The sequence below is a fragment of the Dipodomys spectabilis genome, unplaced genomic scaffold (genome assembly GCF_019054845.1).
Source record: "Dipodomys spectabilis isolate Male_0828 unplaced genomic scaffold, ASM1905484v1 ptg000387l, whole genome shotgun sequence".
Taxonomy (NCBI): Eukaryota; Metazoa; Chordata; class Mammalia; order Rodentia; family Heteromyidae; genus Dipodomys; species Dipodomys spectabilis.
Genome location: NW_024871064.1, coordinates 3,183,740 through 3,200,602, shown reverse-complemented (window position 1 = coordinate 3,200,602; position 16,863 = coordinate 3,183,740). Strand labels below are relative to the sequence as shown.

The window sequence follows — 16,863 nt, the reverse complement described above, 5'->3', positions numbered from 1 at the left end:
CATTTATAATATTATCTCTTTGTTGCTTTGTATGTCCCTCCCCCACAGTGTAACCCCCGCTTTCACTATATTTGATGTCAGTATAACATGTGGAGGAGATGGGGACAAACAAGTCGTTTAAGGATTCAGGTGGACCTGTTGCAACAATGAGAAGTACAAAATGTCATGTCAAAACCAGCTTTACAATGTCGGGGGGGGGGGGGGGGGGGGAGGGGGGGTATGATTGGGTGGGAGGGAGGGGGGAGGCTGGGAAGGGAGGTGAAGGGTAAACAAAGGAGGAGGCTGCAATGCTTGGTAAGAAATGTATGCATTATCCTGCCCATGTAATTGTAACCCCTCTGTACAGTATGTTCTCAAATAAAATAAAATAAAAAAAAAAAAAAAAAAAAAAAAAAAAAAAAACTGAACCAGTTTACAATATAACCTGCAATATATAGCTATTTTCCTCAATATTGCTGATATTACTTTATTAATCTCATTGGGTTTGCATTTTAATGGGTTGTTTTAATTCATATTTCTCTAAATAGGAACTGGAAAATAATAGATACTCAGTACATTTTTGGGCAAATGAATTAATTTCCTATGGGCTTATTTATTTTCATAAATGTGATCATTTGCCTTCTGCAGTTTTTTTGTTCACCGTGCTTTTTCCATCATATGTAACAACTTCTTGGAAAGAACTTAGGTATTAGTATATTCTTATAGGTTATGCATATTCTGGTTTTCACACAAGATATTTATGGTCTGTTTCTTACATCAGTTACCCAGGCCAGATCACCAATTCTGAGGATTTCTTTTTTGATATTTACTTTGTATTATTGTGAAAAGGTCAAATATTTTGAAAACTTAATTTTTTTATATATTTTTATTGTAAAGATACTGTACAGAGGGGGTTACAGTTGCATGAGCAAGGCAATGAGTACATTTCCTATCATGCATTGTTACCCCCTCTTTTGTTTTTCCCCTACCATCCCTTTCCTCGCTACCTCCCCAACTACTCCTCCCCACCCCCCAAGTTGTAAAGTTCATTTTCAACATAGTATCTTGTACATCTCATTGTTACAATGGGTCATCCTGTATCCTTATTTCAGCATTTTGTTATTTCCCTTCCCCTCCCCAAATAAGAAAAATGTATATACAAGATGCAGGGCACTGTATCAAATACAGGGAAAATGGGGATTATACCATGGAGGGGGAAGCATACAAAAGAAACAAAAAAATCACATAGTACATTGTAAGTATCTTGAAAACAACAGCAAGAAAGATAAAACCTCTTATGTCCCTATCTTAGGGTTCATTTCGCTTAGCATCATCCTATAAGATCATATGTACATAGCTTTTGACCTTTTCTGCTTGTCCTAGACATACACTAGTTATTGCAGATAAGAGAAACCATGGGGCTGTTTCTTTGGGCCCGGCTTACTTCACTTAATATGATTTTGAAAATTTATTTTAAATCCTTGTTTTCTTGTCAAATCATTGTTTACCTACTTTTTTTTTTACTAATAGTCAATTTTAAAATAGTGGTCCAGGGAGATGTGTGTGTCTTCGAAGTATTTAAATATATATTCTTATTCTTCATCAGTATAGCATTGCTGTACTTTTATTAAAGTTTTGTCCTTATTTCCTAAGAGGCAAAAGTAGTAGGTAGACATGTGTATGAGCAATGGTAAGAATATTTGGTTAAATACTAAGGAGAAAACACTCTTCATTTCCATACTTCTCCTATTTCAAATATGTGAATGGTTCCTGAGTTTAAAAGTACATGTCTGCATTTTCATTATTTTACATCCTCTGGAGTATAGTCCTTTTGATTGTGTGGCATCTTTTTGCTTAAAACAAAAGGCATAATTTATTTAGGTCTTCTGATATCCCTGTGTTATCAGCATAATTTTTCACATTTGTTCAAACAGTCTCAAGAGCCCTCCTAAGAGACTTGATGCAATGATAAATGGCAGCTCTTTGTCATGACGTGGAACAGCAGAGGAGTGTAGATCCTAGCAGTCAGACCTAGCATAACTCTCCATGCCAGCTGGATTGGCTTCCTCCTATGTCCATTGACAAAAAAAATTGTACAATTAGAAGCAATAATAAAAACAGTGACTTCTTTGTTATCACTGCAGATGTTGTATAAGGGAAACACCTTCAAGTTATCTCTTATCTTAGATTTTAATTTCTTCCTTCCTTCTTTTCTTTTTTTTTTTACTTTCTCTCTTTCTTTCTTTCTTTTCTTTCTCCATGTCTGTCCATCTGTGTCTGTTTCTATCCCCTTCCTTCCTTCCTTCCTTCCTTCTTCCCTCCCTCCCTCCCTTTCTCTCTCTTTCTCTCTTCCTTCCTTCCTTCCTTCCTTTCTTCCTTTCTTTCTTTCTTTCTTTCTTTCTTTTTTCCAGTGGTAGAGATCAAACCCAAAGTCTTGCAAGTCCCTAGGACCTTTTGCTTTTAGCTTTATTTCAGATAAAGTCTTATTATCTTTTTCCCAGGGCCAACACTGAACTGCCACCTTTCTATCTTTATCTCTCAAGCAGCTGGAATTACAGGTGTGCACAGCCATGTCCAATGTTGCTTGTTCATTTTCAGTGATAAATCCCATTTAGTATGTGTTCTTAAATCACTTAGCTCATTCAAAAACTCAGCTTCCATATCTATAAGTACAGATAAGAACTACTTTAACCAATTGATATCATTATTAAACCAAAACACATAAGGAGAATTGGTTTAAAAAGAAAAACATTTCTACAATAAACATTCTACAAGAAATGTACATCTATAAGACCTTGCTAGCTGTTTTGAATCCAAAGACACACTTAACTTGTTTACTCAATATAGTATTTTCTAACCAAACTGTCATAGAAAAGCATTCCTACGGAACCTGAAAGAAGGTAAGTAAGCGGAGAAGAAAATACAAAATACCCAGGAAATACAAAATTCCCAGGAAGACTCGAGGAAAAAAATTCTTCCTGGGAATTTTCCTTCACAGTTTTCATTTTTAAGGTGAATTTAACAGGCTGAAAAGGGACTGTTCATTCTCTATCTGTGAAATCTAAAATTCCACAGCTTTGTCAAAAATCCATGTGTACAGACATTTCTCAAGATATATTATTAAAAAATAAATCTAAGCCAACACATGTGTGTTATTCAGCACATGGTTTATGAATATCAGAGAATCTGCAAAGAGCCAGAAGCCCAGGCAGCTATGACCCCACAGTGTCTTCTGATATTTGCTCACTCACAAAAGTTTGGTTAGAATTTGTTCTGAGTTAAGTTGGAGAAGTATCAAGGAAAAATAGTCTTTACCAATAACATTAACACACATAAAAGAATACCTCACACAAAAAAATACACATGGGTTATCTAATCTCATATCCCAACAAATACAACCCAATTAGAAATGTGCTTAAAGAGAACACATATTTAACATTTAGTCTCTCCCTCAGTATTGATGTGACACTTTATCTATTCCAAGTATTTGCATTAGTCTCTCTTCTACTCTAGGTAATACTTCTGCATGAGCAAATGCATTGAGATTAGAAATACTTTCTTTTAGGAAATATTTCCATTTCTTCCAATTATCAAGACATTACTTATATTGAATTGTGTTTATATGTCAATGAAGGCAGAATGGCTATGTTTTCACTCCAATGCTATAATTTGCGGTTTATAAACCTGACCAAGTTGCTTAATTAATACTTCATTTTTCCTCAGGCAAAACAGAGTCCTAACAATGTATAACCTACTTCATAGTACTAAAAAATGTTATCTGGACTCATACACAATTGAAACCCTGGCTTACTGTGAGCACTCGGTGTTAGTTATTTATCTTACATTATTAATATTGTTATTAATATTTACTAGTCTGACTGCCTTCATATGAACTTACTCTATGCATAGATGAAAACAGTTTAAAGACAGATGTTAATTATCTTTATAACCCAAGAACTAGTCTATTACAGTAGCATATCATTTCTACATACAATTCATTTATATCTCATTTAATTATTTTTTATTTGAATTCATACAGGGAATTCTTTATCTTTTTCTTCATGATTAACCTCTAAAACACAATCATATAATTTCAAATCCATATAAAAGAAAAAATACTAAAAAAAAACAAAGTCCAGTGGTGAGATAGGAGTGTGTCTCAGTTGTAGAGCAAGTGCTTAACATGTATGATGCCTGAGTTTAGTTCCCAGCACTGCAAAAATAAGTGAATAAATGGATGAATGGATGAATGAATGAATGAATGAAGCCCATCAAAGAAAGGCAATGTTTAAGCATTATTTGTTTCTTCAAATATTCTAAACATATCACAGATCATTTCAGAGAAACAACAATATCCAAAAAACACAAGATCTGGCACATATTGCACTGACCAGAGCACTGCATCTATTAGCTTACTCCTGTGGAACTATGCTTAAGAACAATGCACAGCCTTATAGTCCCAGGTATTTTACTGTGATCTACTGCAAGAATACAATATTCCCCACATACACACTTTACAACATGGCCTCTTCACTGAGCCCTACAAGAGACATGTCTGCTTGAAAACCAAGAAATGATTTGTTTCTACTATGAATGACTTAAAACCAAATGTGTAAGCCTCTATTGGCAAAGCTTTGACTTTTTAAAATTAATTTCACCTATCTCTATTTTGTCATCCTTTTTTGCTTCTCCATCCAATACAAGTTCTTTTATAGTCAGTTTTTCCAGGTGAGTGCCTTCTGAATACATTAGCTAGAAAGAACAATGTAGGTTGTGCACTGCTCAATTCTAGGAGGTTTCAGTCACATTATACTTCATAAAATTTGTATTGTCATGTGTGGCAGTACTGAAAACTGCTTAGAACCAGTAAGTGACTAGTAAGAATCTGAATATTCTCTTTCATAAAGAAACAAACATACATATAAGCTGCTTATGTATATGTGAAAATGTATGTACATCTTAGCTCATTTCCTGTAGTTAAAAGAAACTACCTGAAATCCATAATTTATAAAGAACAGAAGTTAAGTTGTTCATAGATCTGGGACATCTTCCTGAGCAGAGAATACCAATAGTATCTTCTCTCAACTTCTGGTGAGGACATTTGTACCGAATCTTATCTCAGTAGAAGATAACACATGGCAAGACAATGCAAGACTGCTGGCTCTGCTGATAGATCTAGTTCTACTGTTTCCAAACCCCATCTCCAATACCATCCATATGTGAGTTTAGAAATTCAGATTCTAATGAACTTTAGGAAACACTTTCAAATCATAGCAATGTATATGGTGTGTGTGCATGTGTGTGTGTGCGTGTGTTCAAATAGCTGCTTGTTCTTGATATTTACACACAGGTTCTCTCTCATAGTGTCTAAATATACTATTCTCTGTAGCATTCATATAACGACTTTTGTTCATACAACTTCGGCATACTTAGTAGAAAACAAGTAGCTTAATATCCAATCAGACATTGCAAACAAGGCTTAAAACTATTCAGCCATAAATCTTACCTCACCCCAGTTTCTTCATAATTGACTATTCTATAAAGAGGTAGTTTTTTGTTTTTCTCTTTTGTGGTACTACAGATCAAACTCAGGGCTTTGTACCTGCTAAACAAGGGTTCTATCACCTGAGTTATAGCTGAAGTTTATTTAAGTTTGATTTTGTTTTTGAGATAGGGGCTCATTACTTTTTGCCTGAGCTGATCTCAAACTCCAAATCCTCTGGCCTCTTGTTCCTGAGTAGCTAAGATTACAGACATGTCAATACACTGAACTCTATTGTTTCTTTGTTTTGTTTTGTTTTGTTTCTTTGTTTTTTAGATAGGGCCTTGCTATGCAGCCAAGGCAGGCATGATGCTCACTAAGTCACCCAAACTGGCCTCCAACTTGTGACTGTCCTACCTCAGCCTCCTGGGTGCTGAAATTACATGGGTACAACACCACAAATGGCTCAACTAGTTTTTAACGATAATCAGAGATTCCTATAATAGACTAAAGATGGCTTTGTTTTCTACAGGAAATATTAGTAATTAAACACACTTAGAAAATGATAAAGTTCTTTGGTCCTTAAGCCATGTATTGTTTTCACAAAATCACATCATGCTTTAATAGTTCTCCTCTATTCCCCTCTTCCCCTACTTCATGTCACTAGGTTGCATACATAGTAGGGACTTAATGCTTACAGAATTCTATTGAAAATCAAGAAAGCCCTAGAGTCTAAGGTCACAGAAAATAGATTTAGGTCTAGAATTAGAATCAGTTCCTTTGTTTCCTGGGCCACTGCTCAATTCACTCACATTAACCTCAACTCTTTGTCTTCTGGCCTGGGCTCTTTAAGAAATTCTCAGCCAAGAATCTTTAGGAACCTTCTTACTAAGCGATTTAGTGAGAGAAACTTTCCATTGGTAGAATGCTGGAGAAGCATTTTGTGGGCAACAGGGGGAAAAAAAAAAGATTCTATTTTAAACATTGCTGAGAGAGTTTGGGCAAAATCCATCTGGCAGACAGACTATTTCTTCCGCTCAAAACCTCATCAAGCACTCCAAACGTGTAACCTGTAGGCAAGCTTAATTAAAGCTTGAAAAATCTCAAAATAACTTGACATTTAAATATGTTACTTCCGCTCTCTTCTGATAGTCTGACACACTCCTAGAGGCTCTCAGTTTCCAGTTAAGCTTCCCAGTGCCACCCAGCCCTGCCTAACCACTGGGTTACCTTGTGTTTGAGGCTTCAGGAAGGTAAATTCAATAGACTCATTTGATCATTGTCCTTCAAATATCAATAGCCATTGCAAAGAAAGAATTTCAGTAGAATAGATTTGTGATAGATAGATAGACAGATAGACAGATAGATAGATAGATAGATAGATAGATAGACAGACAGACAGACAGACAGACAGACAGACAGACAGACAGACAGACAGACAGATAGATAGATAGATAGATAGATAGATAGATAGATAGATAGATAGATAGATAGATAGATAGATAGATAGAGCCTGTGTCTTATTAACAGAGGCTCTGGCTTTGAACTCAAGGGCCTTGTGTCTCTGCATCCTGAGTGTGAAGATTTAGATATACAACACATCTGTCTGGTTCTTGTTGGGTTGTATGTTTTTCTTGCCTATACTGGATTTTGAACTTGGAGCCTCACATTTGTTTGACTGATGGTCTACCGACTGATGGTCTACCACTTCAGCCATATTTTGAGCTACATTTCTGTGAAGTTGTGAATTTTTTCTCCCTAGGTTACCTTTGAACCATGATCCTCTGGATTTTATCCTCCTGAGAGGGTGGGATTATGTGAGCCACCAGAATCTATTTCCTGTTCTAATTTTAGTTGAGCATTTTGTATGATTCATTTTTATCTCCTCACTTAGCACAATCATTATACTTAGACAGGTGCCAGCAGCACACACCTGTAACCCTAGAAGATTGGTCAGGATTAAAAACTCTCATTTGCCAATATTGTAGTTTATGCTATAATCCTACGATATGGAGGTGGAGGCAGGAGGATTCCAAGTTTGTGATTAACTTGGAAGACCATGTCAAAAACATAAACAGAAAGATTTAATGTTGCCCTAAAGTTTTAAATATACATTTTAAAGCAACTTGTCTACGTACACATAGCACTTCAACTGGGAGCCCGTAGCTCATGCCTGTAATCCTAGCTACTTAGGAAGCTGAGATCTGAGGACCACAGTTCAAAGCCAGCCCAGGCAGGAAAGTCCATGAGATTTATCTCCAATAAACCGCCAGAAAACCTGAAGTGGCCTTGTGGCTCAAGTGGTAGAGCACTAGCCTTGAGCTGAAGAGCTGAGCGATAACACCCACGCCCAGAGTTTAAGCCTCATGACCAACCCCCCCAAAAAAATTTCTCATGTAGAGCTTCATCTCATTCTCTTCCCTGAGCTCTTATGACACTTTTCACTCATTGCATTTAATCATATGCTTTATTACCAAATACATGACCAAATACATAGTATTTAAAAAATTAGTGTGTCTGTGTGTGTGTGTGTGAGTGTGTATGCGTGCACTAGTCCTGCGGCTTGAACTCAGCACCTGAGTATTATCCCTGACCTTCAATGTTAAAAGCTAGTACTCTACCACTTGAGCCACAGCTCCACTTCTAGCTTTCTTGGTGGTTAATTGGAGATAAGAGTCCCATGGATTTACTTGCCCAGGCTGTTTCCAAATTGTAATCCTTAGATCTAAGCCTCTTGAGTAAGTAGGATTATGGACTTGGCTAAACAATTAGCTTTTATTTAAACTGAGAATAACAGAATAAGAAAAAGAGGAAGAGGCTAGAATAAGAAACGAATACAAGAGAATTTGCTGAAAAGGATGAATTTGATCAAAATACATTATATTCATGCATAAAAATGTCATAAAGAAATCCACTCAAATGTTAATTCAAAAGTAAGAATAAATGTTTATTTGGAAAAAGTAAATGTAATTCAAACAAGAAAAAGATAAGAAAAATAAAATATTTTATCTCACTTTCATCTCTTCCTTTTCCAATGTTCTTTCTTGATGGAGAAGTCAGTTTCTAATCTATAACATTGCCTTTCTCTCTGAAGAATTTTTTTAATGTTTCATGCATGCTGATCTCATAACAAATGATTTCCTGTTTTTGTTATTGTGAGAAGTCTTTGTTTTTCCTTTACTTTTTTAAATAGGGATAGTGTAAGTTCTTATTTCCCTATGTGAATCCTTTAATGTCCTTTACTTGCCTTATTGCTCTGGTTAAGAATTCCAGATAGTGCCAGGTGCCAGTGGCTCATTCCTGTAATACTATCTACTCAGGAGGCTGAGATCTGAGGATTACAGTTCAAAGCCAGCCCAGGTATAAAATCCCTGTAATATTCTTATATCCAAAGGAGGAGGCTACAATGCTTGATAAGAAATGTACTCATTATCTTGCCCATTTAATTGTAACCCCTCTGTACGGTATTTTCACAATAAAAAAAATAAAAAAATTTTTTTAAAAGTGTTAATTCACCAAAAAAAAAAAAAGATTCTTATATCCAACTAACCACCAGAAAACCAGAAGTGGCACTGTGGCTCAGGTGGTAGGGCATTAGCTAGCCTTGAGCTAAAAAGCTCATCAGGGACAGTGTTTAGGCCCAGAGTTCAAGCCCCACAACCACCACCAACAACAACAACAACAAAAAGAATTCCAGAATATATTGAAAGGGGAGTGGAGAGAGTGGGCATCTTTGCCTTGTTCCTGAAATGGTTTTAGTTTTCCCCATTTAGTATGATGTTAGCTGTTGGTCTGTCATATATAGCCTTTATTGTTTTAAGGAATGATCCTTCAGTTCCTAATTTCTTCAAAGCTTTTAATATGAATGGATGTTGTATTTTTGTTGAAGGCTTTTTCTTCATCTATTGAGATGGTCATGTTGTTCTTGTCCTTGGCTCTGTTGATGTAGTGAATTACATTTATTGATTTGTATATGTTAAACCGGACTGGCATCTGTGGGATGAAGCTTATTTGGTCATAATGTATGATTTTGTTATTTGTTTCTGGATTCTGTTGGCTTTTATTGAATAACTTTGCATCTGTGTTCATCAAAGAAATTGGTCTATAGTTCTCTTTCTTCATTGGATCCTTATCTGGTTTGAGGATGAGTGTGATATTGGCTACATAAAATGAGTCGGAATTGCTCTCCCTTTTTCTATTTTACAGAAAAGCTTGAGAAGTATTGGTATTAGCTCATCTTTAAAAGTCCTATATAAGTCAGTGGTGAATCCATCTGGGCCAGGTCTTTTCCCTGATGGAAGACTTCTGATTACTTCCTCTGTTTTGTTTCATGTTATTGGATTGTTTAGAAGGTTTATATTTTCTTGGTTCCATTTAGGCAGTTTGAATGTATCTAAAACTTCATTTCTGCTCAGTTTTCCTTCTCTTGTGAGTATAGGTTTTGAAATAGAAATAGAAAATAACCTATACATAAAATCAATGAACCAAAATGTTTTTTTGAAAAATTAATAAAATTGACAAACCACTTGCAAGATTAATGAAAAAAAGAAGAGAGGAGATTCAAATTAATAAGATCAGAGATGCCACAGGAAATATTACAACAAACATCCAAGAAATTCAAATGATTATATACTTCTTTACTTTTTTTTCTTGATTTTTTTTTCCAGTCTTGGGGTTTGAACTCAAGGCCTGGGTATTATCCCTGAGCCTGTTTGTGCTCAGGGTTAGTGCTCTACCACTTGAGCCACAGCACCACCTCTAGCTTTTTTGGGTAATTTATTGGAGATAAATTCCTCAGATCTCAGCCTCTTGAGTAGCTAGGATTACAGGCATGTGCCACTGGTGCCAGGCTACTCTTCTTTACCTTTAAAGAATGTGTTCAGTGATATAAAAATTTTAGTGGCTTGTTTCCAACCATATAAAATCTTTCACTCCACTCTCTGGCTTGCATGATTTCTGATTAACTATCCACTATAATTCTTATCCCTGTTTCTGTGTATGTTAGGTATCCACCCTCTTCCCCCTAGCTCCTTGAAGATATTTTGTTTTACTTTAGTTTCTTGTGCTTGAATATATGCTTAGGAATAGCTTGGAGTTTTGGTTTGCTTTTATATTTCTCCTGATTAATGTTCCCCAGTCTCCTGTTTCCATAGTTTGGTATCTGACATTAGTTTTAGAAAGTTTTAGGCCCTCACTTCTTCAAAGATGTATTGCATTCTGTTTTCCTTCTCCTTCTGCTATTCTACTTGCAAGTATAGTTTGGCTTTTAATATTATATTATAGTTCTTAATGTTCAGTTCTGTTTATTCCTCTTCATTTTATCCTCTGGATAGTTTCTGTTGACCTATCTTCAAGCTAGCTAAGTCTTTCCTGGGTCAGTCTACTGATGATTACATTAAAGACATTTTTCATTTCTATTTAGTGTCATTTACTTCTAACATTTCTTTTTTCTTTGTCTTTTTTTTTAGAATTCCATCTCTGTTTATGTTTGTCATGGGCTCTTGCATAATGACTAATCTACTTTTTCCATTAGATTTCTTTTCTGTAATTCTCTTTTTTATATACTTTTTTAAATTATAAAAATACTGTACAGGGGTGACAGTTCCATTTTTTATAGAGCATGGTTGCCTCCTCCTTTATATTCCCCCTACCATCCCTTCCTTCCCCACCTCCCCAACTACTCTGCCCCCACCACCTGCCCAAGTTGTAAAGTTCGTTTTCAACATAGTGTCTTGTACATCTCATTGTTACAATGGGTCAACCTGTATCCCTATTTAAGAATTTTGGTTTTCTCTTAACAGATTAATTGTAGTTATGTTTGTTTATATGTTTCTGACAGTACTGGGGATTGAACTCAGAGCCTTGTGTTTGCTAGGCAAGCACTCTACCATTTTTTTTGGGGGGGGGGTCTGGTCACGGGGCCTGAAATCTGGGCCTGGGCACTGTCCCTCAGCTCTTCAGCTCAAGGCTAGCACTCTACCACTTGAGCCACAGCGCCACTTCCAGCTTTTTTTTCTGCTTATGTGTGCTGAAGAATTGAACTCAGGGCCTCATGCATGCAAGGCAAGTGCTCTACCACTGAGCCACCTTCCCAGCCCCGCACTCTACCATTTGATTCACACACTCACTCCTTTTGCTTTCAGTTTGCTTTGCAGATAGGATCTCATGCTTTTGCATAGGCTAACTTCAGACCAAGATTCTCCTACCTTTATCTTCTAAGCAGCTTGGATTACCAGATGTGCACTGTTACACCTAGCACACTTAATTTTTAATTGGAATTCTTATTCCAAATGTTGTCTTAATTCAGTCTGTTTCTAACCCATACTATGTCTCTTCAGGCTGTTTCTTTTTTGTGCATCTTAGCATTCCTGGTAATGGTTGAAAGCGCAACATGATGTTACAGATGATAGGATCTGAGATAAATAGACGTATAAGTTTTAGATTATCTAAGAGTTAAAATGTGTGAACTGTTTGCCATATCTACAGCCTCTTGTGTCATGGTTTTTGTCTTCCCTGATGATGTCACTTCCTTAGGTATTCCTTCTCCAGGAGCATTTGCATATTGTAGCTGCTGCTATAATCCATGGTCATCCTTCCTATTGGAAGCAAAGTGTAGGAGAGGGAAAAAAACTGAAGTGTTAATGAGTCTCAGTCTTTGCACAATATGTCCCTGTGCTGTGACCTTTACTAGACGTACTTAGCTTCCCATTACTCTTAGATAGGACAGGCTTCAGGGGCTACGGTGGGGAACGTGTTCTTTCCTCAAATGGAACAACAATTTCCCATTGAACATGAGGCCTATGTTATGAAGAACAAATATGCTGAGTGGAAATATAACATTTGCTATTCATTTTTGTTAAAATGTCTCTGTAGAGGAATGAAACGGATGGCCAAGACTTGCTTTTCTCTCTTGTAGCCTTCTGGCAACAGGAGGGGGAAGCCGTAGAACTGCTGATGTGGTAGCCCATGGATTTGCCAACCTTTTAACGCTAGACAAAAAGACCCTCCAAGAAATTCTGCAGCATTATCCAGATTCCAAAAAGCTCCTCATGAAGAAAGCCAGGTACAGACTTGAAAACTCCATTCGATATAGACAAAGGGAGCTTTACTCTTTAGAATCTAAGGTAAGGATGGGTGTGTTATGACTGCAGTCAGACAGTCACATGAAATCTTCTTAAACACAACCCAATGCAGTATCCATTGAACATTCGCAAGAAAGAGAAATTACCTTTTTTTCTTGTAGATGTTATAGAAATTCTCCAAGAGCTACCCAAAGCAATGTTTCTCTCCTGTCCCCAGGGTGCTTTTAAAGCAGAAGGGTAAGGCCACAGAGACAACCCCTCCAAGAAAAGGACTCGCCTGTCTCTTCCCATCAAAAAAAGAGACACCCAAGATATTTCAAGCTTTTCTGAGAGGCCCAGGAAAAGCAGATTTTGGAAGACTCTTCACATTGAAAAGAGAGCAAGCAGCTCAGGTACTAAGGGAGTAAGTGGAGGGCTGTGGTAGAGAGTGACAGAGCACAGACGTGCTTCCATTCTAATTCCATTTCAGAATTTGGAATAATTTGGACTAATCTAATGCTAATAAGTACTACTTCATATATGTCCCTATTGAAGCTTTATCTTCATATATCATCCCACTAAATCCTCACGTGTACATAGATTACCTTTATATATATATATATATATATATATATATATGCAAATTCTGTCAAACTTTATTATTTATGGCTCCTTTATTTGTGAATCTCTTTACTCAATATATTTGTAATATACAAATGAACACTCCTGATAATTTTGTGGTCATTCATGAACAAATTCATATGCAGAAGAGAAAAAAATATCTATCTGATACATATACTCCAAAGTGAGGGAGAATTCTTGCCCCTTTAGTTCTTGTTTCAGCTCTACACTACAAAGGAATGATCCTTTTGTGATCTGTTTTGTGCTCATTTTTTATTTCATTTTTTGCTTTTAAAAATGTTTTGGTGATGTTAGTCAGGGGCCGGTGGCTCATGACTGTAATCCTAGCTACTCAGGAGGCTGAGATCTGAGCATCACGGTTCAAAGCCAGCCCAGGCAGGAAGGTCTGTGATAAACCACCAGAAAACCAGAAGTGGTGCTGTGGCTCAAATGGTAGAGCACTCATCTTGAACTGAAGACCGAGGGACAGCACCTAGGCCCAGAGTTCAAGCTCCATGACTGACAAAAAAAAAAATGTTTTGGTGATCTTGCTGTTTAAAATTACCCCCAAAGGGCTGGGAAGGTGGCTTAGTGGTAGAGCCTTGCATGCCTAAGGCGCTGGGTTCGGTTCTTCAGCACCACATAAGCAAAAAGAAAAAAAGCCGGAAGTGGCGCTGTGGCTCAAGTGGTAGAGCGCTAGCCTTGAGCTGAAGAGCTGAGGGACAGCACCCAGGCCCAGAGTTCAGGCCCCACGACTGGACCCAAAAATAAATAAATAAATACATAAAATAAAATAAAATTACCCCCAAGGAAAATGCCATCAAGAATTCAATGTACATACTACAAAGTTAAGAAGAGGAGGGAAGGGGGGGAGGATTGGGTAGGGGGGCAGGGGGAGGATGGGAAGGGATGGGAAGGGGAAACAAAGGAGGAGGCTACAATGCTTGATAAGAAATGTACTCATTATCTTGCCCATGTAATTGTAACCTCTCTGTACAGTATTTTCACAATAAAAAATAAATAAAAATTAATAAAAATTGAAAAAAAAGAAAAGTCACTGGCAAAATGCAAAAAAAAAAAAAAGAGGAGTGGGTAAGGGAGGGTTGGGTGAGAGTGTTGAAAGGAGCGACAGTGTTCAAGACGCATTGTATTCATAAACTGCTTTTGTGAATGGCAGCTCTGTTATACACTACTTAAAGATAATTTTTTAAAGATGAAGAATAAAACCAGAAGAAAAAAAGTGGCCCCCAAATAGCACTAAAGTACATAAGTTCCTATGTGCAAAAATACTTAGGTGTTTCTTACACAGAAAATATGTATATTGGATAAAATTTATTCCAGCACTAGCTATAAAGCTGTTGTCCATGAGCTTAGTGTAATGAATCAACAATTCATCAAACCAATTTTTTAAAAGTATATAGAAACATACATGAACATAGTTATGTATTGATCAGTTAACAAAACGTGGCCTAGCCGGGCACTTCTGGCTCATGTCTGTAATCCTAGCTACTCATGAGGCTGAAATCTGAGGATGGTGATTCAAGGAAAATCTGTGAGACTTTTATCTCCAATTAACCACCAAAGCTGGAGGTAATGCTGTGACTCAAATGGTATAGTGCTAGCCTTGAACACAAAAAAGCACAGGAAAAGTATCTAGCCCTGAGTTCAAGACCCGGGATCTGCAAAACAAACAAAAAAAACCAAAACCACCACAAGGGCAAAGACTCATAGGACGAACTCTGTATCTCCTCTGGGAGCAATGGTTCATATTTGCCATTCCAGTGCTCACTTCACCTCATAAAACAGAATTATGTATGTAATGGTAAACTTTTTGTACAACTACTTAATAAAAACTTTTTTAAAACACAGAATTACCATGAGTAAGAGTCAACAATACACATGCAGCTAAACCATATAAACAGAAATTTCCATACATTATGTGGCCAATAGTCCAGTAAACATTTTCACAAATATTCAATCAATAAATGTCAAAATTATTAATGACAGAAATATACCTATATATTTACACAAGCCTTTCATGTCATAGGTGAAGAAGCTGAGATCCAGAATGAAGAATTTAAGTAAGATCATAATTAGCTACAGTGCAAAAAATGATTACTCAGAGTTCAGACTTACATCTCTGATTCCTAAAAATGTAAAAGTACTCAAATGTGATTGTTTTTTCCTTTCTTTTGTTTCTGCATTTCTTTGATTCTTCTAATAAAGCTATGAGAGAAATAAATGTATTGAGAAATAGAGCAGAAAGTTGGGTTTTTTGAACTTAGTCATTATTTTACAACAACAATAGGAATGGGTAGCTATGGACCTTTTAGAAAATGAGTAAATATGCCGTCAGTCCTATTCAATAGACTTAAGTTTGCCTCTTTAATTTTTACATATCCAAACTGTAGTGAAAAAAAGATACACAGTGAAAGACAAATATCTCATTGATATCAACCCAGAAATAATCATCTACACAACAGACATATGAAGATAAAGAACTATGTAAGTAAGTGTGTCAAGTTAAAAATCTCAATTCTACCTGTGAAGAATCAAACTTTGGGCAAGCCTTTAGCAAGTTAATTACAAGCATTATCAGTAAGGAACAGAGAACAGGTATTTTATATAGTATTTGGTTAATATTTTAGTAAACACAAATACTAAAAATTTCATATCCAAATTCAATGACTGTATATGAAAATGGAACGGGGTCACTTGCGGGGATGAGAGAACTTGAGGTTGGGAGAAAGATGGAAGGAGTGACATTGATCAAGGTAAATTATACTTATAAGTTGACATGTTGAATTGAAACCCCTCTGTACAACCACTTAAAGAAAAAATATTTATTTCATCTCCATAAAATAGATGAAATAAGCAAAAAATTTTAAAAGTAAAAGCAAAGTCTCTCATTCCTGAATCTAATAATGATAGAAATACAAGGAGCAACAGTAACAGACTTCCTTGTCAGGGCTAGAGAAAAATGTGATGTAGACTAACACTGTAACCCCACAAAACAGCTCAGCTTCCTCCTCCAGCACACCAGTAAACATAGTCCAATGACAGTTGGAAGCAAAGCAGACACATTTACTTCCCTCAAGCCGTGTTTGTCCTGGTCATGACTCCAATATCTTTGATTGCAATTTCAATGCCAATTCTTTGTGCCTGCTTTTTTTTCCAGAAAGAAAATGAAAATTCCAAAGGAGAGGGCAAAGGTGAAGAATATGAAGATAAAGGAAGAGAGCTAGCAGAGAAAACATTGGACAGAGACAAATGTAGAGCAAGTCCTCCTACAGCAGAAGAAATGCCCCCATTGACTAGAAAGGCAGTTTTACCCAGAGGAACTTCCCATCAATCACTCATCATAAGCATGGCTCCTTCCACCCAGGTTGGGGAAGAGGTTCTGACTGTTGAAGTCAAGGAAAAGGCTGAACAATAAATGTTTGATTCTCTTTAGATGTAACCTTGCCAGTTCCCAAAGAGATTGTATCCAGGACTGTCATTTACACGAATAAGAGGAACCAACCTTGCTGGATTCCTTGAGAAACTCCAGGCAAATCTCTAGGTTAGCTTCTATGACTTATCTGAAAATGTCATTTTCATGCAACAGTAATGAGATTATTTAAAACACCCTGTTTTCCACTGTCATTATCTTTGTGCAACTGCTGTTTCTTACAATCATATATGGTAGTTTTTATTTTTTCCTTCTGTTCCCTCCTAATC

The 16,863-nt window shown here is 36.6% G+C and overlaps 1 protein-coding gene across 1 annotated transcript in view; it reads left to right on the top strand.

Moving 5' to 3' along the window:
- The window catches only part of Cngb3 (cyclic nucleotide gated channel subunit beta 3), a 118,782-nt gene extending 102,203 nt beyond the window's left edge, over positions 1–16,579 (top strand). Inside the window, exons 15-17 of the mRNA XM_042667306.1 lie at positions 12,378–12,524; positions 12,761–12,935; positions 16,322–16,579. Coding sequence (XP_042523240.1) covers positions 12,378–12,524; positions 12,761–12,935; positions 16,322–16,579 — 580 coding nt within the window. The remainder of the gene's footprint in view (positions 1–12,377; positions 12,525–12,760; positions 12,936–16,321) is intronic.
- The last annotated feature ends 284 nt before the right edge of the window (positions 16,580–16,863 follow it).